Below are 22,771 nucleotides of genomic sequence, written 5' to 3' on the forward strand. Positions count from 1 at the left end.
TGGCTGGCAGCCACTGCCGAGCCTGGTGGCTGGCGGCCACCGCCGAGCCTGGTGGCTGGCGGCCACCGCCGAGCCTGCTGACTGGCGACAACCGCCGAGCCTGCTGACTGGCGACAACCGCCGAGCCTGCTGACTAGCAGCCACAACTGAGCCTGGTGACTGGCAGCAGAAGTCATGTGCGGTAGTTGTGACTTCTACTGCAGCAATGTCATGAAAGGTTAGAAGCGATGGAGAGGTAAGGTGTAGTAAGGCTAGTACTGTTATTTTTTTTTTAACACATGATGCCTGTGGGCTAAAAAAAAAAAACAATGAAAGTGGACAGCCCCTTTAAGAATTTTGTTTGATATTCATAGTCAAAGGATGCACAAGTAGAAATAAGGAAAAACAGAGGTTACAAAGTCAGACCTATCCTTTCCTAGTCTAAATTTTTAATGGTCTTAAAAATTGCAACACGATGACCTACTAGATGCTGTGTTCAAAGTAATATCAGGGCAACCAATTATAATGAAAGACGTGATGCAATGATGGACAAATGAACAATGGGAGAGTTCACAAAGCTAATTCCCCAAACACACATGATCAGGCATTAGGTTTGGATTTGAACTTATTGTGAAGCCTTATCTTTAAGAGCAACATAAGAACGCCGGTAGTTTTCTATGGGGGGGGGGGGGTGTTCTTCTACAGGGAAAAATCCCCCCCAAAAAATGTAATTAAAGAAAAAATGAATTCAGATTACATTAAGATTTTAAATTCTTAAAATAAGAATTTACAGTACCCAAATCCCCTACAACTTACTAAAGTAAACTATAATGTATTTTGAAGTAGGAGGTCACAAATAAGTAGATTACGGTATAAATGATAATTGAAAACATAAAAAAATATCAATATAGTCTTAAAATTTTAAAAGGTAAAGTGACCAAAGGCCCACATTAGACAAATGCTGGCAAACCCCCTGATAACGATGGGTTCGCCTGACAGTCTAGGATTGTCAGATGGTTGTCTGAGGAGAGAAGGATCCGGCATGTCAAACTTCAGTCTGCCAATTCTCTTGTTCTCTAAGTCTGGAGTCACAGGAGCGTATTAAAAAAGAAATAAATAAAAAAAATCAGTCTGATTTTCATTGAGAAACGTAGTTCTATTTTTTTCACATTTGTCCTGTGCTGTCCGCATGCAATGTGTTTTTTTCTCAGCATATGGATGGTCTGTGTGACATCCGTTTTTTTTCTCTTGCACCCATAGACTTGAATAGATGAGTTCTGTAGAATTTACGAGTATAGTGGATGAAAAAAAAATTGCAGACCTGCACTGCGTCATTGAATAACATTGGTCCGAGTGTATTCCCTTTTTCATCAGATTGCACCCATCCAAGTAATACGCTCGTGTGAGTGAGCCCTAAGAGATAAGTCACCATCATAGATGTCTCGTGTATCGGGGAGTTGGGTGACATAGTTTCCGGCCAGACAATTGGCCGACAGCTATATAACGTGTATGGGGGATTAGGAGAAGGCAGTTATTGCCATTTGTAACCTCTGCAGATAATCCATCAATTATAACTGGCGCATTATATATAATTCTGTTTAATGCAGATCATACTTATCTAGTGGTCATGTATCTTACCACTGACAATGGCAAGACCATCATTCACAGTAGTGTTACTCACTCATGTACGGCAACATCTGGAAGAAAAGCTGCATCGTCTTGGGCAGGATGGGCCATAAACACGACATCCATATCTTGAAAAGCTCCAGCCTTGATCAGATCTACTTTCCCGCCACCATCTTCCTCAGCTGGAGTTCCTAACACTGTTATCTAAGAAATGAAAAACATCTGTATGAATATAAGCTTACAACAGTAATGAAATAGGAAATTTGTGTATGGAAGTGGTAACCACTCCTTGAGAAACCAGGAGTGCTCAGGAGTAGGAGTATGTACTTGAACATGGTTTATATAACCCCTGGCAAAAATTATGGACTCACCTGGCTCTGAGGATGTTCATTCAGTTGATTAGTTTTGTGCCATGTCTGTGATATGCTTTTTTTTTGTAAACAAAAGTAAAGTCATTTCAAATGTCAACTTTCTGGCATTAAGAAACACTAAAAAAAATTATGAAAACATAATGTGCTAGCCATTAACGGTTTCTTTTCAAGACCAAACAGGGGGAAAAAATTATGGAATCACCCTGTAAATTTTCATTCCCAAAACTAACACCTGCATCAAATAAGATCTGCTCGTTAGTCTGCATCTAAAAAGGAGTGATCACACTTTGGAGAGCTGATGCATCAAGTGGACTGACATGAATCATGGGCTCCAACACGAGAGATGTCAATTGAAACAAAGGAGAGAATTAACAAACTCTTAAAAGAGGGTAAATCATCACGCAATGTTGCAAAAGATGTTGTTTTTCACAGTCAGCTGTGTCTAACATCTGGACCAAATACAAACAACACGGGAAGGTTGTTAAAGGCAAACATACTGGTAGACCAAGGAAGACATCAAAGCGTCAAGACAAGAAACTTAAAGCAATATGACTCCAAAACAGGAAATGCACAACAAATCAAATGAGGAACGAATGGGAGGAAACTGGAATCAATGTCTATGACCGAACTGTAAGAAAACTCCTAAAGGAAATAGGATTTAAATACAGAAAAGCTAAACAATAAAAAGATGACTGCCAAAAGAGAACATGTAAATTTCCACAGTCATTGACGATATGGGGCTGCATGTTAGGTAAAGGCACTGGGGAGATGGCTGTCATTACATCTTCAATAAATGCCCAAGTTTACATTGAAATTTTAGACAATTTTCTTATCCCATCAATTGAAAGGATGTTTGGGGATGATGAAATCATTTATCAAGATGATAATATATTCTGCCATAGAGCAAAAACTGTGAAAACATTCCTTGAAAGAAGACACATAAGCTCAATGACAAGGCCTGGAAATAGTCCGGATCTCAATCCAATTGAAAATCTTTGGTGGAAGTTGAAGAAAATGGTCCATGACAAGGCTCCAACCTGCAAAGCTGATCTGGCAACAGCAATCCGAGAAAGTTGGAGCAAGATTGTTGAAGAGTACTGTTTGTCACTCATTAAGTCCATGCCTCAGAGACTGCAAGCTGTTATTGAAGCCAGAGGTGGTGCAACAAAATACTAGCGTTCTTTTGTTTGTTTGTTATTCATGATTCCATACTTTTTTTTTCTCATAATTGAGTGATCCCATAATTTTTTTCCCCGTTTGGTCTTGAAAAGTAACCGTTACTGGCTAGCACATTATGTTTTCATGATTTTTTTTAGTGTTTCTTAAAGCCAGAAAGTTGACATTTGAAATTACTTTAGTTTTGTGCCATGTCTGTAATCTGCTTTTTTTAAACAAAACATCCTCAGAGCCAGGTGATTCCATAATTTTTGCCAGGGGTAGTAGCCAAAGCTGGAGAAGAAACGGTCCTATCTTCAATATCTCTGCGGGCTATGTGCACACTTTAAAAGATGGGAAAATGGACAAATGGTTATCCCCTGAAGAGTCATATAGATGCACTCTCCATCTGTCAAACTACTCATGTGGGTAATTAAACAGAATTTGTCACCAGGTTTTTACTATCCCATCTTAAAACAGCATGACGTAGGGACTGAGACCCTCAATCAAGAAATGTATCACTTACTGTGCTATTTACTGCAAGTTTAATAAAACCTCTGTTTTATTTATTGCAGAACTACCAGTGCTCTGAATGCTCAGCTCTGTATTACACCGCCCACACCCCTGATTGGCAGCTTTCTGTGTTAAATTAATCAGTGGCGGGGGCGGGGTTATATAGAGCTTATGAATATGAAGGACAACATGGCAGCAGGTTTACTAATCCTCTAATAACAATCTCCTTTAAGAGTTTAATAATCCTGGTACTTCCTCATTATTACTATCAATTAAAGGAGTTTTTTGGTGTTCCTGTCTCCCAACTGCTGTTAGTTTAAAAAACAAACTGTGCTTTACTTACCCTCCCTGGGTCCGGCAGAGTCTTGTCGACTGCTTCTGATGTCTGTTATTGCCTGAAGGGCTGATATCACGTCATAAGCGCTGCAGCCAATCAGTGAGCTCAGTGACTTTGAGCAGCTTGTGCCATCAAATCAGGAAGAGCTTAGTTATTCGCTGCAGCACATGACATCCCGTATTTTCTATTAGGAAGCCGCCAATGACATCTCCAATGTCAACAATATAGTTCAAAATTGAACATGCCCGAATGGCATCTCCTCCAACGATCAGTCGGCTGGCACCCCCATATACATTAGTGTCAGTCGATCCTGTCGATGTGTATTGGGGCCTTTAGACATAATGCACTTGCAGTAATTTAAAAAAACCATGTCAGAAAGACTGTACACATCGTCTTTTTTCCTAAAGGGTCTTTTTCTAAAGTCATTTTATCTTGGTTGATTTCACAGTATTTTTTTTTGCACACTGACAAACTATTGAGCAGTTTCTAAGCAGACGTCACCTGAAGAATTGCTAAGTAACTTCTTTTAGCCACTCCACGGCTTTCCAAGCCTGAAGCGGTCAAAATGATCTCCAAGAGATAGAACTGCACAGCAAGTCATTATGACATTGCAAATGCATGTTTTATTATTATTAGCATTTATTTAATTTATTTTTTTACACGCATTTCTCTAGCGAATTTAATTTCAGATGATTTGCCTGAAAAAGACATCATGTGCACATATTCTAATATCAACATGAGCATTGTATCAGTACAGCTAGGGAGTGAGAGAGCTCATGAGCACAAATGTATGCAGTCTCCACATATCTACCCAGAATGAAAACTGCATTTGTACTAAGCAATGTAAGTTCTCAGCAGCAGAATGTATGTTGAGGATCTCTGAATATGGCTAGGTGAGCAGACACTGAATAAACTTTCAAAAAGGATTATATATTATATATAAAAAATAATATAAAGTCATTGTGACATTGACTTTCACAGTAAATACCCCATCCACAACAGAAAATCTGTTGGTGAATATAGCAGAAGATAATCCTCTGCCATATGAATCAATAGAATGACATTTGCAGTTTCACATCACTGATTTGTCAGCAGCAGGCATCAAACACAGCTTAAGCCTGCATTACACGTTATGATTAAGCATACGATATCGTATGCCATCGTAACCGCCCCCATCGTATGTGCGGCACGTTCAATTTGTTGAGCGTGTTGCACAAACGATTATTTGCTGTCACGCGTACTTACCCTTCCATACGACCTCGATGTGGTCGGCGAACATCCACTTCCTGGAGTAGGAGGGACGTTTGGCGTCACATCGACGTCACGCGGCAGCCGGCCAATAGAAGCGGAGGGGCGGAGATGAGCGGGACGTAAACATCCCGCCCACCTCCTTTCTTCCGCATTGCCGGCGGGAGTCGTGGAACGCAGGTAAGATCTGTTCATTGTTCCCGGGGTGTCACACACTGCGATGTGTGCTGCCTCGGGAACATTGAACAACCTCACGTTCAATTTTTAGCAATTGAACGACGTGCATGTGATGAACATTTTAACGTTCAATCGCAATCGCACGTAGCTGTCACACGCTACAATATAACTTACGATGCCGGATGTGCGTCACTTACGACGTGACCCCGCCGACACATCGTAAGATATATTGTAGCGTGTAAAGCCCGCTTTAGCCTTGCTAATTTCAGATCTACACTGTCTAGTTATTACAAGCTATGTTATGGAGGAGTACAGGGCAGTTGAACTCTGCTATAAACCAGCTAACAGATCAATGAAGTAAAGACTCACAAGCAACAACAGTGGGTACGGAAAGTATTCAGACCCCTTACATTTTTCACTCTTTATTTCATTGCAGCCATTTGGTGAATTCAAAAAAGTTCATTTTTTTTCTCATTAATGTACACGTTGCACCCCATCTTGACAGAAATGTAGAAATTTTTGCAAATTTATTAAACAATAAAAACTGATATCACATGGTCATAAGTATTCGAACTCTTTGCTCAGACACTCATATTTAAGTCACATGCTATCCATTTCCTTGTGAACCTCCCTCAGATGGTTCTACTACTTCATAGGAGTCCAACTATGTTTAATTAAACTGATAGGACTTGATTTGGAAAGGTACACACCTGTCTATATAAGACCTCACAGCTCACAGTGCATGTCAGATCAAATGGGAATCATGAGGTCAAAGGAACTGCCCAAGAATTGTGGCAAAGCACAGATCTGGCTAAGGTTACAAAAGAATTTCTGCAGTACTCAAGGTCCCCAAGTGGCTTCCATAATCCTTAAATGGAAGACGTTTGGGATCACCAGAACTCTTCCTAGTCTAGCCAAACTGTGCCATTGTGGTAGAAGAGCCTTGGTGAGAGAGGTCAAGAAGAACCCCAAGATCACTGTGGCTGAGCTCCAAAGATGCAGTAGGGGCATGGGAGAAAATTCCACAAAGTCAATTATCACTGCAGCCCTCCACCAGTCGGGTCTTTATGGCAGAGTGGGCCGATGGAAGACTCTCCTCAGTGCAAGACATATGAAAGCCCGCATAGAGTTTGCAAAAAAACACATGAAGGACTGGCAGAATATGAGAAATAAGATTCTCTGGTCTGATGAGATGAAGAAAGAACTGTTTGGTGATAATTCTAATCGGTATGTGTGGAGAAAACCAGGCACTGCTCATCCCCTGCCTAATACAATCCCAGCAGTGAAACATGGTGGCGGCATCATCATGCTATAGAGGTGTTTTTCAGCTGCAGGGACAGGACGACTGGTTGCAATTGAAGGAATGATTAATGTGGCCAAGTACAAACATATACTGGAAGAAAACCTTTTCCAGAGTGCTCTGGACCTCAGACTTGGCCGAAGGTTCACCTTCCAACAAGACAATGACCCTAAGAACAGCTAAAATAACAAAGCAGTGGCTTCAGAACAACTCTGTGACCATTCTTGTCCAGCCCTGACCTAAACCCAATTGAGCATCTCTGGAGAGACCTGAAAATGGATGTCCACCAACGTTCATCATCCAACCTGATGGAACTGGAGAGGATCTGCAAGGAAGAATGGCAGAGGTTCCCCAAATCCAGGTGTGAAAAAAATTGTTGCATCATTCCCAACAATATTCATGGCTGTTACGCTGTACTAGCTCAAAATGCTGCGTCTACTCAATACTGAGCAAAGGGTGTGAATACTTATGACCATGTGATATTTCAGTTTTCTTGTTTAATACATTTTTTTTCCTGTCAAGATGGCAGGCAGAGTGTACATTAATGAGAAAAAAAATGAACTTTTTTGAATTTACCAAATGGCTGCAATGAAACAAAGTGAAAACTTTAAAGGGGTCTGAATACTTTCCGTACCCACTATATACTGACGTAGATTGCATAAGAAAAATCGTCAGAGTATTGTACAGGAAAAGAAAGTGCATAGAAGAATAGAATGAACTGTACAATTAGATTAGCTTGATGATAACTCACAAAGTTGGGGTTATTCAGGAGCACACAGGAGAGGGAGGAGTCTGCAGATCTGCGGAGAAGCAGGGTGCTGCTTGGAAATGTACTTTTAGCAGGGTAGGAACAGCATATGTGTGACGCTGGATACACAGAGGATCAGAGAGAAATGACACACAAGGTACACAAAACTTTATGCTGGGCTTAGGCGGGCTTTGCACACTACGACATCGCAGGACGATGCTGCGATGCCGAGTGCGATAGTGCCCGCCCCCGTCGCAGCAGCGATATGTGGTGATAGCTGGCGTAGCGAAAGTTATCGCTACGCCAGCTTCACACACACACTCACCTGCCGTGCGACGTCCCTGTGGCCGGCGACCCGCCTCCTTGTTAAGGGGGCAGGTCGTGCGGCGTCACTGCGACGTCACACGGTAGGCGGCCAATCAGAGCGGAGGGGCGGAGATGAGCAGGATGTAAACATCCTGCCCACCTCCTTCCTTCCGCATATCCTATGGAAGCCGCAGTGAGGCCGGTAGGAGATGTTCCTCGCTCCTGCGGCTTCACACACAGCGATGTGTGCTGCCGCAGGAGCGAGGAACAACATCGGACCATTGCGTCAGCGTAATTATGGATTACGCCGACGCTGTACCGATGATACGATTACGACGCTTTTGCGCTCGTTAATCGTATCATCCAGGCTTTACACACTGCGATGTCGCATGCGATGCCGGATGTGCGTCACTTTCAATTTGACCCCACCGACATCGCACCTGCGATGTCGCAGTGTGCAAAGTGCCCCTTAGTCTGTATACCAACACTGTTGAGAAGTATTTCCCAATAAATCCCATATACACTGCTGACAGCCTGCCAACAATGGCCAATTGGCTCCAATCCAAGCATTCTAGTCTTGATACGTACAGAAAAATATAGTACATATGACCTGTATTTCTGTACTAGATATCACAAATGTTTCATGTGCATCATTCTTTCGATATAGTCTTTCTATGGAGTTTCATAGTGTTGTCTATCTGGCCTATATTGTTAGATCATAAAATAAGAACAAATAGCTGGGCTGCCTTATGGTTAATGGTACACTGTGCTTTTCCTTCTAGTAGGTGTACTGTTGCCTTTCACCACTGCTATTCAGCGCCAGCACACCTGTGCAATAATCATGCTATCTGATCAGCATCTTGATATGCCACACCTGTGCAATAATCATACTGTCCGATCAGCATCTTGCTATGCCACACCTGTGCAATAATCATGCTGTCTGATCAGCATCTTGCTATGCCACACCTGTGCAATAATCATGCTGTCTGATCAGCATCTTGCTATGCCACACCTGTGCAATAATCATGCTGTCTGATCAGCATCTTGCTATGCCACACCTGTGCAATAATCATACTGTCCGATCAGCATCTTGCTATGCCACACCTGTGCAATAATCATGCTGTCTGATCAGCATCTTGCTATGCCACACCTGTGCAATAATCATGCTGTCTGATCAGCATCTTGCTATGCCACACCTGTGCAATAATCATGCTGTCTAATCAGCATCTTGATGTCACACCTGTGGAGAAAAAAAAATCATGGCCTTTTGTGTACATAGAAAAAGTCCTAGATCTTTGAGTTCAGCTCATGAAAATGAGAGCAAAAACAGAAGTATTGCATTTACATTTTAGTTCAGTGTACTCATTACTGTTCCGTGTCTCATACCACCATTCTGTTAGAGTCACCAGAAAATATACAACTAAAGAAGAAACCACATTGAAATTTGTTCATAGGGTTTATGCCGCCAACCCTTCCTGCTCTTTTCCATGATCTCAACCTCCTACCTTTATGACTAACTCTAATATTACAAAAGGGTTACAGAATATAGTCCGCACCTGAACTTGTTGCGTTGGTTGCATAGTCTCCAGGGCACCCCTAAGACCCAGTGCAGCAGCTGCCCCAACTTCAGCGGTTAGGTTGTGTCCACAGCAATGTCCAAGCTCAGGCAGTGCATCGTACTCGCACAAATAACAGATATGGACCCTCGGATAGTGTGTGGGTGCAGAGGTCCAGTGTGCCCGGAAGGCAGTGTCCAGATGGTAGTGGGGCTGCACCTGCCATGCCCGGCTGGAGAAGAAGCTGGTAAGGAGATGATGAGCCGTGTGCTCCTGGTAGGACAGCTCTGGAGTCCGCCATATGTCCCGACTCAGGATGTACAGCTGTTTTGATTCCTGCTCTATCACATCGCTTGCCCTCTGTTTGCACTGCTTTAGAATGGACATGTTAATGCCATCCATGCCCAATACACGTAGCTTTCTGCTCCATCCCCTGACACGTAGTGCTATGGCAGGATACGGCAGCTATGGCTGAACAGTTTTATTCTAGCCTCAGTGACATCATTAATGCTGAACTTGTCCAGCCCATCTTGCATAATGCAATCCCAGACAGTTTACAAAAGGCAAGAGATATTGAATTGTATCTGATCTGTAAAATGTTGTGACCCAGAAGGTCTATGAAGACTTGTGCATTGAAGCAAACTAACTGGTGGGATATAACGCTATTTACCCCCTTCAGGGCAGGAGGGCAGTATGTGGGTTTGCAGCCATTCACAAACAGCTAAGGAATGATTGAGAAAAATAAATTAGGAATTGAAAAAGTTTTATTTGGTTCTCTTTAAACGAGAAAAAAAATAAATAAAGGGATCCACGGGGAGTTCTGCGTGTATATTAGTGATTCCTGCCTAACCGTCACTGTATACACTAGCATAGATAAAGTATTTCTAAAGATCCTTTAGTATATGCTAATAGGGCCAGCGACTAGTCGCAAGGACATTACTTCTCTTGGCCAGTCGGCCCACATAGCATGGTAGCACGCCACTGTGGGCGTATTAACATGCTAATGAATGCACAGCGATGCCGAACATACCTCACTCTTGATGGCGGCCGGTGGAGGATGGATGCGCACTGTCCATGATCCGGAGTCCCCAGCACTTCCGGCCATGTGCTCTATACCTCACTAAAGTCGGGAAGCTTACACCCGGCATCAGTTTAGTTCATATGATTGGAGGTCCCGAGGACTCTGGATCATGCGCATCCATCCTCCTCCAGGCGCCATCAAGAGTGAGGTATGTGCAGCGTCGCTGCACATGCATAAGCATGTTAATACGCCCACAGTGGCGTGCTACCATGCTATGTGGGCCGACTAGCTAAAGGAAGTAATGCCCTTGGGACTAGTCCCTGGCCTCATTAGCATATAATAAACAATCTTTAGAAATACTTTTTCTAAAGATATGTTTATTTATACTATTGCATGCAGGGACTGTTAGGCAGGAATCACTTGACAGGTTCCCTTTAAGAAGGAATACGAAGACACTTTGTGTTCTTGAAGTTTATTAATCAATCCCAGAATCTAAACCATTTTATATTCATAACATATGTGGTAGCGAAAGGAAACATTCGGAAGTGCCAGTGAGGCGAAGTTCTGAGGATTAGTTGTAAATTACATACATGAGATTAAAAACCCTGAGACTGAAAAACAACCTTTTTAAAAGGGAACCAATCACCAGGATTTTTGTATATAACCTAAAGCCAGTGCTATACAGGAGTCTATACACACCTTTACTGGTCAGCTCGGATGTTTAGGTTTTGAAATCCAAGAAAGTAAAGTTTATAAAATCGGCAGCTTCTTGAGTGACAGCAGCTGAGGATCAGATAATATCTGGGGGGTAGTTATCCCATCCCCCTGTTTGTACTTATGCTAATTCTGTCATATGAAAAAGTTTGGGCACCCCTATTAATGTTAACCTTTTTTCTTTATAACAATTTGGGGATTTGCAACAGCTATTTCAGTTTCATATATCTAATAACTGATGGACTGAGTAATATTTCTGGATTGAAATGAGGTTTATTGTACTAACAGAAAATGTGCAATCCGCATTTAAACAAAATTTGACCGTTGCAAAAGTCTGGGCACCTCAACATAAAAGTGACATTAATATTTTGTAGATCCTCCTTTTGCAAAAAACACAGCGTCTAGTCGCTTCCTGTAGCTTTTATTGAGTTCCTGGATCCTGGATGAAGGTATATTTGACCATTCCTGTTTACAAAACAATTCCAGTTCAGTTAAGTTTGATGGTCGCCGAGCATGGACAGCACGCTTCAAATCATCCCACAGATTTTCAATGATATTCAGGTCTGGGGACTGGGATGGCCATTCCAGAACATTGTAATTGTTCCTCTGCATGAATGCCTGAGTAGATTTGGAGCGGTGTTTTGGATCATTGTCATGCTGAAATATCCATCCCCTGCGTAACTTCAACTTCGTCACTGATTCTTGCACATTATCGTCAAGAAACTGCTGATACTGAGTTGAATCCATGCGACCCTCAACTTTAACAAGATTCCCGGTGCCGGCATTGGCCACACAGCCCCAAAGCATGATGGAACCTCCACCAAACTTTACTGTGGGTAGCAAGTGCTTTTCTTGGAATGCCGTGTTTTTTTGCCTCCATGCATAACGCCTGTTTGTATGACCAAACAACTCAATCTTTGTTTCATCAGTCCACAGGACCTTCTTCCAAAATGTAACTGGCTTGTCCAAATGTGCTTTTGCATACCTCAGTCAACTCTGTTTGTGGCGTGCATGCAGAAACGGCTTCTTTCGCATCACTCTCCCATACAGCTTCTCCTTGTGCAACGTGCGCTGTATTGTTGACCGATGCACATTGACCCCATCAGCAGCAAGATGATGCTGCAAGTTCTTTGGAGGTGGTCTGTGGATTGTCCTTGACTGTTATCACCATTCTTCTTCTCTGCCTTTCTGATATTTTTCTTGGCCTGCCACTTCTGGGCTTAACAAGAACTGTACCTGTGTTCTTCCATTTCCTTACTATGTTCCTCACAGTGGAAACTGACAGTTTAAATCTCTGAGACAACTTTTTTTATCCTTCCCCTGAACAACTATGTTGAATAATCTTTGTTTTCAGATCATTTGAGAGTTGTTTTGAGGAGCCCATGATGCCACTCTTCATAGGAGATTCAAATAGGAGAACGACTTGCAAGTGGCCACCTTAAATACCTTTTCTCATGATTGGATATACCTGCCTATGAAGTTCAAAGCTCAATGAGGTTACAAAATCAATTTAGTGCTTTAGTAAGTCAGTAAAAAGTAGTTAGGAGTGTTCAAATCAAGAAATTGATAAGGGTGCCCATACTTTTGCACCGGTCAAATTTTGTTTAAATGCGGATTGCACATTTTCTGTTAGTACAATAAACCTCATTTCAATCCAGAAATATAACTGAGTCCATCAGTTATTAGATATATGAAAGTGAAATAGCTGTTGCAAAAACCCAAAGTGTTATAAAGAAAAAAGGTTAACATTAATAGGGGTGCCCAAATTTTTTCATATGACTGTATTATAACATCGATTTAGCTATTCACTAAAAGGACCTGTGTGAGGTCATACCCATGTAGCAGGACCTGTGTGAGGTCATACCCATGTAGCAGGACCTGTGTGAGGTCATACCCATGTAGCAGGACCTGTGTGAGGTCATACCCATGTGACCAGAAGGGGCAGGGCCTCTTTAGTGGCAAACCAATAACATAGAAGTCACGGGGCACTCAGCCTTCAGTCCAGCGTTTATTTTTCACTTCAAGGATACAACAGCAGGGGAATCCATGTTATAGCAAGGCAGGGGGAGCGGTGAGGGAGAACTCTTTTGGATGACGGCCATTTCTCACCGACCAGGCGCTTCTATGAGCCTAGTGGGAAAATAATGACTTTATCTGGAGGGTTTCAGTGCACCCAGTTTCCACCAAATTTGGTGGGGCTGGGCAGGACTAGTATAAAAATGCCAAGTCTCAACATTTGTGCGTATTTTTGAGTTGTGCAAAAATTTACATAACAAGGAGCTCTATGCCAGCATTCTGGGGAAAACTCCAGGATGAATCGAGGCCATACGTTGTAGTTTGAAGTGAGGAGCATCAATAGAGGACCTTCGTGTCAAGCGTCACCAGTTCAGACTGGTGGAGGTGGCGTAATGGCAATGTATTCTTGGCACACCCTGTGTCCTCTCATACCAGTGATTAAACTTGTGGACTGTCAATGTACCTATGCATTGGGGCTGACCACATTCTACCCTTCATGGCAGCTGTTCACCCTAGTGTATCCGATCAATATACTGTGCTACAAGGGGCGCCATGGATTCTTTTCCAGGACCATGCCTATGTATTTTTCTAGCTTCCCTGCCCTATACAGTACCCAAATATTAATATTATAGATAATCTCTAGGACATGGTAGAACAAGCTAATCAGAGCATGTCAGTATCTCCATCAATTTGTGGCAGCTGAGAAATGATTCTGTCCAAAAGGGTCAATATTGCGATATTGGGTCAACAGTGCTGCAAGTCACAAGACCGAATAGAAACTATAGCCACGATATGTTACAGCTGTTCTGAAGGCCAAAAGAGATCCAAAGTGTAAAGGGGCATCTACAGTAGGGTTACCCTTCAGTGTATGTATATGGAGAAAGCTGGGAAGGGGTTAAGGTCCATAATATGACAGTTCCCAGACATCTGACTTGATGGATTTCAACATACCCAATCCTTAAAATCTACCAGGACATAATAGTGAAACAAGCCTATGCTCCCCGCCAATAGAGAGGTGAGATAGATAACATTACTACAGCTCAGTGCAGGCTGCATTCAACACTATAACACTATACATAGGTGCACAGTATGGCAATTCTTATAGGCCGGTGTCACACTTGTGAGTGACTCGGGGAATCGCAGCACAACCGCACACTCTCCGGACAGGAGTGTGCAGCTGCATGTATTTCTATGGCGGGAGATGCGAGTCATTCCCAAACGTGACACCGGCCATATTCTGAAAATATCCAGTGCAGCGGCAAAGTTCATCTGCTGAAAAACATGTCCAGGGGTCAGAGTACAATGCCAACTCTAAGGCAAAGTACACTTGGTGCTAGAGTATGCCTGGTGCTAGTCTGCAGATCCTGTGCATTACTCTGGAAATTCACCCCATTATATAGTGTGCCATCCTACCGCTGTGCCATTGGTAGAAACAGGGCAGCCAGCTACCTAAAAAAGGCTCTCCCACTATATAACCATATATAACTATATAGGGACCTTTATATAGGGACCTTCTCACCAGTCATCTGCTTTCTGGTTTTATTATGGACAAGTTTGTGTGGGTTATTGTGATTTTAGTTGGCATTTAATATAGTTTTTGCTGCTATTTGTTTCCATTTGTCTATTACTTTCCCCACACACCTGCAGACCAGCACGCCTACGACAGTGGTACGAGCTATTTCTCATACACCCAGCCGTCTCACTCTTATGGCTATCTTTCTGTTACTTCCGTTTGGCACTCTCCCCTGGCTAGCATTCTGACTGCCCCACTCTCTTGTGGCTAGCATTCTGACTGCCCCACTCTCTTGTGGCTAGCATTCTGACTGCCCCACTCTCTTGTGGCTAGCATTCTGATTGCCCCACTCTCTTGTGGCTAGCATTCTGACTGCCCCACTCTCTTGTGGCTAGCATTCTGATTGCCTCACTCTCTTGTGGCTAGCATTCTGACTGCCCCACTCTCTTGTGGCTAGCATTCTGACTGCCCCACTCTCTTGTGGCTAGCATTCTGATTGCCCCGCTCTCTCTTACGGCTAGCATTCTGACTGCCCCACTCTCTTGTGGCTAGCATTCTGATTGCCTCACTCTCTTGTGACTAGCATTCTGATTGCCTCACTCTCTTGTGACTAGCATTCTTATTGCCCCACTCTCTTGTGACTAGCATTTTGATTACCCCACTCTCTTGTGGCTTGCATTCTGACTGCCCCACTCTCTTGTGGCTTGCATTCTGACTGCCCCACTCTCTTGTGGCTAGCATTCTGACTGCCCCACTCTCTTGTGGCTAGCATTCTGATTGCCCCACTCTCTTGTGGCTAGCATTCTGACTGCCCCACTCTCTTGTGGCTAGCATTCTGATTGCCCCACTCTCTTGTGGCTAGCATTCTGACTGCCCCACTCTCTTGTGGCTAGCATTCTGACTGCCCCACTCTCTTGTGGCTAGCATTCTGACTGCCCCACTCTCTTGTGGCTAGCATTCTGACTGCCCCACTCTCTTGTGGCTAGCATTCTGACTGCCCCACTCTCTTGTGGCTAGCATTCTGATTGCCCCACTCTCTTGTGGCTAGCATTTTGATTACCCCACTCTCTTGTGGCTAGCATTTTGATTACCCCACTCTCTTGCGGCTAGCATTCTGATTGCCCCACTCTCTTGCGGCTAGCATTCTGATTGCCCCACTCTCTTGTGGCTAGCATTCTGATTGCCTCACTCTCTTGTGACTAGCATTCTGATTGCCCCACTCTCTTGCGGCTAGCATTCTGATTGCCCCACTCTCTTGCGGCTAGCATTCTGATTGCCCCACTCTCTTGTGGCTAGCATTCTGATTGCCTCACTCTCTTGTGACTAGCATTCTGATTGCCCCACTCTCTTGCGGCTAGCATTCTGATTGCCCCACTCTCTTGCGGCTAGCATTCTGATTGCCCCACTCTCTTGCGGCTAGCATTCTGATTGCCCCACTCTCTTGCGGCTAGCATTCTGATTGCCCCACTCTCTTCAGGCTAGCATTCTGATTACCCCACTCTCTTGCGGCTAGCATTCTGACTGCCCCACTCTCTTGTGGCTAGCATTCTGATTGCCCCACTCTCTTGTGGCTAGCATTCTGATTGCCCCACTCTCTTGTGGCTAGCATTCTGATTGCCTCACTCTCTTGTGACTACTGATTGCCCCACTCTCTTGTGGCTAGCATTCTGATTGCCCCACTCTCTTGCGGCTAGCATTTTGATTACCCCACTCTCTTGTGGCTAGCATTCTGATTGCCCCACTCTCTTCTGGCTAGCATTCTGACTGCCCCACTCTCTTGTGGTTAGCATTTTGATTACCCCACTCTCTTGTGGCTAGCATTCTGATTGCCCCACTCTCTTCTGGCTAGCATTCTGATTGCCCCACTCTCTTTAGGCTAGCATTCTGATTGCCCCACTCTCTTTAGGCTAGCATTCTGATTGCCCCGCTCTCTCTTCAGGCTAGCATTCTGATTACCCCACTCTCTTGTGGCTAGCATTCTGATTGCCCCACTCTCTTGTGGCTAGCATTCTGATTGCCCCACTCTCTTGTGGCTAGCATTCTGATTGCCCCACTCTCTTCTGGCTAGCATTCTGATTGCCCCACTCTCTTGTGGCTAGCATTCTGATTGCCCCACTCTCTTGTGGCTAGCATTCTGATTGCCCCACTCTCTTGCGGCTAGCATTTTGATTACCCCACTCTCTTGTGGCTAGCATTCTGATTGCCCCACTCTCTTCTGGCTAGCATTCTGACTGCCCCACTCTCTTGTGGTTAGCATTTTGATTACCCCACTCTCTTGTGGCTAGCATTCTGATTGCCCCACTCTCTTGTGGCTAGCATTCTGACTGCCCCACTCTCTTGTGGCTAGCATTCTGACTGCCCCACTCTCTTGTGGCTAGCATTCTGACTGCCCCACTCTCTTGTGGCTAGCATTCTGACTGCCCCACTCTCTTGTGGCTAGCATTCTGATTACCCCACTCTCTTCAGGCTAGCATTCTGATTGCCCCACTCTCTTGTGGCAGTGTGCCTGTCAGGGGGCTATGAAGTCTCCCTCCCTTTAGGACCCTACCACCCAATGACCACACAGCCCAGTACTCGCCTGGATATGCCGGGGTGGTTGCACGCTCTCCAGCGCCGCCCTTAGTCCTAATGCAGCGGCTGCCCCGACTTCGGCGATCAGGTTGTGCCCACAGGCGTGCCCAAGCTCAGGCAGGGCATCATACTCGCACAGGAAGCCCACGTGCAGGCGAGGGCAGTCAGTGGGCTCAGAGGTCCAGTGTGCCCGGAAGGCAGTGTCCAGATGGTAGTGGGGCTGCACCTGCCATGCCCGGCTGGAGAAGAAGCTGCTGAGGAGCTGGTGCGCCGTGTGCTCCTGGTAGGCCAGCTCTGGAGTCCTCCATATGCCCTGGCTGAGGGCGTGCAGGTGCCCTGACTCCTGCTCTATCACATCACTCGCCCTCTGTTTGCACTGCTTTAGCAGAGGCATCTCACTCCTCCCTTTGTCCGGCCCCATGTCCGTCCTGCTGCAGGCAATGGAGAGGTCTGCCCGGGGGGCTGGCAGCTTTCCTGTGGCTACAGGGAACCTGGCAGCTGGCTCTGTGCCTGCCAAACATGCTGGCTCCTCGACCGTGGCCTTCTGGGAACTGTAGTCACAGACACAGGACTGGCCCTGGCTTTCTGCCTTCCGCGGACTTCAGTTCCCAGGATTATCTGCTGCCACCCTCCTCTGGGACCGTTCTGGGAATAGTGGTGTCGCCATTGCTATTTATAATAACAGCCGGTGCCCGGGAGAGATTAGCCGTTGTACATTGTCCAGTTGTAGCAGGTGCACACATACAGTGGAGTGATGGCTGGCAGCACAGAGCTGACCCCAGGAGCCTGACATGGCCTATCAGTGACTACAAAGATCCCCCAGCTCTGGCCCTGCCAATCACACGGCGTAGGCAGGATCGCACCGCCCAGTTGGCAATTTACTCATGGCGCTAGGTAAATGATGGAGGAACAGCACAATTCACCAATTTCTGTTTGTTGTTCTGGAAAACTGAAATATCTGCTAAGGCTAGTTTCACACCTGCGTTCAGCGGAGTCCATCACTATGGAGAATAGCGCAGTCCGTTAACGCACTGCGCTATTCTCCATAGAGTTGTATGGACGACGCACTGTAACGCAAGTGTCTGCGTTGCATCCGCTGGACGACGCAGCGTCGTTATTTTGACTGCGTCGGGCGGAAGGAACGCAGCATGTAACGTTTTTCTGCGCTTGGCGGAGTGTCAAAAAAACGCAACCTGCAGGAATCCGTGGGCGTCCGTTGTTTTTATAATGGACGCCTATGGTGGTTGATTCCGTTAGAATGCGTCATTTGACGGATTCCGTTAACCCAGCTGTCTTTACACAACTGCACATGCTCAGATGTGTAAAGACAAGGACAAAAAACTACAACGGATTGCGTTATTTTGTACGATCTGTAGCATGCGTTGTGCCACTATATGCAACGCATCCGTTACATGCGTCACACAACGCAATGCTACGGATCCCGTCCAACGCAAGTGTGAAACTAGCCTAAAACAGACCTGCCAGGAGAGACTCCATGTGCGCCCTATTTTTATTTTCGGTTTTTCCGCCCCTTCTTCCCAGAGCCATAACTTATTTTTCTATCCACATAGCTGGATGAGGTACAAGTTGTACTTTTCAATGACCCCGTTCACTTTATTAGGCTATGTGCCCAAGGGACTCTGTACCCGCGGATTTTGCTGCGGAAAACCTGTGGATTTATCTGGATTTTCCAGATAAAGCCACAGGTTTAAGCAAGAACATACACTCCCCATGTTATCCTATGGGATTTGGGGAGTGTCTGTATCCACTCTGCGGTATGTGCGGCTGCAGAATATGCTGTGGATGTCCCGCAGCTGCACGTAACTGCATGTCAATTATTCATGTGGAAATATCTGCGGAATTCCCGCTCCTCCACTATGGAGATAGAGGCCGGGACTTCCGCAGATATTTCCGCACTTGTCCCGCAGGTTTACCGCAACAAAAATGCTCAGAACCCGCAGCAATGGATAGCTGTGGATTCCGGGGGAGCTGTGGGAAACCTGCGGAAATATCCGCTGGTAGGTTGTCCCGTGGGTACATAGCCTTAGGGTACGCACACACGGTGAGTGGAATGCGATAAAAAATCACATTCCTCCCGGATCCATGTTACTCTATGGGCCGCTCCTATGAGCAATTGTTTTCTCAGCCCTAATCAGACCAAGAAAACAATTGCGGCATGCCGCAGGTATAATCCGATTTGTTTTCACTCGCACCCATATAAGTCTGGGGTGCGAGAGAAACATTGCACTGCACTCGCATTACATTGGAGTGCAGTGCGATATATGCATCAGCTGATAATGGAGGAGATGGGGGAGATAAGTCCCTCCCTCTCCTCCGCAGCTGTGCTCCGATCGCAGGATTGCAGCACAGTATAATGACAATCAGCTCACGCAGCAGAGCAGGAGCCGAGATTCATTAACATAACGCACCTGATGCTCTCGCATCTGATGCTAAATGCCCGTGTCGCCTTAGCCTTAGGCCCTCTTCACATGTCCGTGAAAATCACGTTTGTGAAAATCAATGTTTATGGCACACATGTGTTCTCCATGTGCTATCTGTGATAACACATGGAGAACGGGAACTTTCTGCTCACCGGTCCCTGGCGTTGCTGTCCGTGGTGCTGATCTTTGGTCTCCGATCCTGCCGACTCCCCACTGCTGCTGCTTCCGGCCCGCAGTGGAGTGAATATTCATGAGCATAATGAGCAGGGGTCGGAAGCAAGTGACATCAGCGGCAGAGACAGCAGTGCTAGAGAAGGTGAGTATAGAAATTCATTTTATTTCATAGACACATGTGTTTTCTCCAGTGCGTATCACACGGATCACATCCGTGCGGTCCCTGTGCGGTCCGTGTGACACCCGTGATGCCGGCGAAAAACGGACATGTCTACGTGTGGAGCACACGGGCACATGTATGCTCCACACAGACACATGGTCCATGACAAAACACGGATGTGTACGCAGACTCATTGATTTTAATGGGTCTACGTGTGCCCGTGGCTACGGCTCATGAGGAAACGGACCAAGCACGTACCGGAGACACGGACGTGGAAGGAGGCCTTATGTGATATACAGGATGCAAAGTCAGAAAAAAATTCCTTGTGGTGAAATTGCAAAAAAAGAAAGTGGAATTATTTTATGTTTTTTTTATTTACAGCAGTCATTATACAGTAAAATAAAACGTGCCATTAGGCCAGACTGAACATGCATAGTTTGTTTTTTCATTTGTGGTGAAAAAAAAATTGGATATTTCTAAAAAAAAGGAAATCTATAAAATTGTCATTGTCACCAGAATTTCACATTAGTAAAATTTAAAATTTCAAGTGATGGAGCTGTGAAGGGTTATTTTTTTTTTTAGCCACAAGCCGCCATTTTTATTGCTTCCATGCTGGGGTAGCTATTGCTTTGGCCTCTTAATGCAGTTTTTTGCCTTTTTGTGGCGGCTGAAGAAACACAATTGTGGCATTCTTACTTTTTATTGGTCAGGTAGATAATTTTATATGTTGGTGGACGGTTCTTTTATGGACTTGGACATGCCACATGTGTGATTATTGTACATTTTTTATATTAATTTTTAATGGACGGAAAGGAGTCTTGATTTATATATATTTAGGTTTTAAAACTTTTTCTTTAACTTTTCACTGTATTTTGTAGTCCCCTTAGAGGATTTGTACCTGCATTCGTCTGATCACTAGTGCCGTATTTCAGTATGTAGCATAAATCGTGGTGTCCTATGAACGCCATCTTTCATTTTAGTACCATCATGAAAGGCAAGGAGGTCTTCAGCAGAGCCCGGGCTGTCATGTCATCTTGTTGGAGCCCCACGATTGCGCTGCGGGCACACTGATGGACGGTTAGAACGGCATGTTCCTTGAGAAGCATGCTGTAAATGCCGCTGTTGTAGACTGAAGCGGCATGTAATAAGAGCCACAGGCTGAGCTCCGCTCTACATGCAGCTGTTAGAGGCAGATGATGGCTGAACAATGCCGTCATCTCTGTTAGCACAGATAATATGGTCTCATCTGTGAGGCTACATTATAGACAGTGATTTGGGGGAAGTGAAAGGTTAACAGGTCACTAGATTCATGCTGCCCAAACCTCGGCCAGTGTGGCTCAGAGCCTAGCTGCACCGTTGCCACCTATTTTACTCTGAAATGCTGTGACTAGTGATGAGCGAGCACGCCCATGTTCTGGTGCTCGGTACTGGTAAGGAGCAGTCGGATGCTTGGACAGGCTCGACTCATGTACAGTGTATAATGGAAGTCAATGGGGGACTCAAGAATCTTTCTGGAAAATCTGGAAAAATATATGAAACGCGTTGGGAGGTCTTGGAGCATCTAAGGTCAGATGGTTACCAATTGAGGGGCAATGTGTGGCTATAATTTTGGCTCCCCCCTCTATATATTGGACAACATTGTTTTGTTTCCCTCTTTTTTAGAGAGTTATCAGTAAGTTTTGTCTATATGACCCTGCTGAACAATTGTGTCTGACAACGTGTTTAGTGTTGTCTATATTATTATCACCACGGAGGGAGGAATCCGCCCCTCCCCCTCTTTTTTGTGGAATTTGTCCTATATTGGCATTATTAGGAGCAAAAAATATCTGCTCTTTTTGGGTTGGTTTTACAACCGTCTATGTTGTGTGGTTTATATATTTTTTAAACAATAGTTATTAAAGGTTACATTTTAATTGTTACCACAGTTTTCTACACCTCTCTGCTCGGCTAAATATGTCAAATTTAAAGTGACGCACATCCGGCGTCGCAGTCGATATCGTAGTGTGTAAATCCTTTATGATACGATTAAGGAGCGCAAAAACGTCCAAATCGCATCATCGGTGTAGCATTGTTGATTTCCATAATTTCGGAAGGACCGATGTTACGATGTTGTTCCTCGTTCCTGTGGCAGCAAACATCGCTGTGTGTGAAGCTGCAGGAGCGAGGAACATCACCTTACCTGCATCCTGCGGCTCACGCCGGCTATGCAGAAGGACAGAGGTGGGCGGGATGTTTACGTCCCGCTCAGCTCCGCCTCTCCGCTTCTATTGGCCGCCTGCCGTGTGACGTCGCTATGACGCCGCACGACCCGCCCCCTTAATAAGGAGGCGGTTCGCCGTCCAGAGCGACGTCGCAGGGCAGGTGAGTGCATGTGAAGCTGCCTGCAGCGATAATGTTTGCTACGGCAGCTATCACCATGATATTGCTGTTGCGACGGGGGCGGGGACTATCGCGCTCGGCATTGCAAGCATCGGCTTGTGATGTCGTAGTGTGCAAAGTGCCCCTAAGACCTGGATTCCAAGTATCACTTAGTTTACTGGGTACAGCAGTTAAGTTTTTCTCTTCTGCACATTTAGCAGAGCTTGATATGCTGAGCCCTGTATAACCCCTGCAGGCACAACTGAGTGACAGCTTTTTGGCTACAATGTACATTGACAGAGAGCTAATAAACAGTAGTAGGGGCGTGGTAGGACCAGCACGCTTGAGACACCTAGTCAGATAGTGGTAATCTGCTATTAAACACATAATTTATTGAAACAGATAATCAGGGTCTTAGCTCCTACACCATGCTGCTCTTAGAGCACATGGCAAAAACCTGGTAACAGATTCCCTTTAAACGGATTGT

General features: G+C 45.0%; 1 protein-coding gene across 1 annotated transcript in view; it reads right to left on the reverse strand.

The window, feature by feature from the left end:
• Positions 1 to 17,762, reverse strand: part of PM20D2 (peptidase M20 domain containing 2) — a 41,486-nt gene extending 23,724 nt beyond the window's left edge. The window contains exons 1-2 of the mRNA XM_075338409.1: positions 17,159 to 17,762; positions 1,661 to 1,809 (exon numbers count right to left, since the gene is read on the reverse strand). Coding sequence (XP_075194524.1) covers positions 1,661 to 1,809; positions 17,159 to 17,572 — 563 coding nt within the window. The 5' untranslated portion in view covers positions 17,573 to 17,762. The remainder of the gene's footprint in view (positions 1 to 1,660; positions 1,810 to 17,158) is intronic.
• Between the last annotated feature and the right edge of the window lie 5,009 nt (positions 17,763 to 22,771).

The sequence above is a fragment of the Anomaloglossus baeobatrachus genome, chromosome 3, assembly GCF_048569485.1.
Source record: "Anomaloglossus baeobatrachus isolate aAnoBae1 chromosome 3, aAnoBae1.hap1, whole genome shotgun sequence".
NCBI classification, from domain to species: domain Eukaryota; kingdom Metazoa; phylum Chordata; class Amphibia; order Anura; family Aromobatidae; genus Anomaloglossus; species Anomaloglossus baeobatrachus.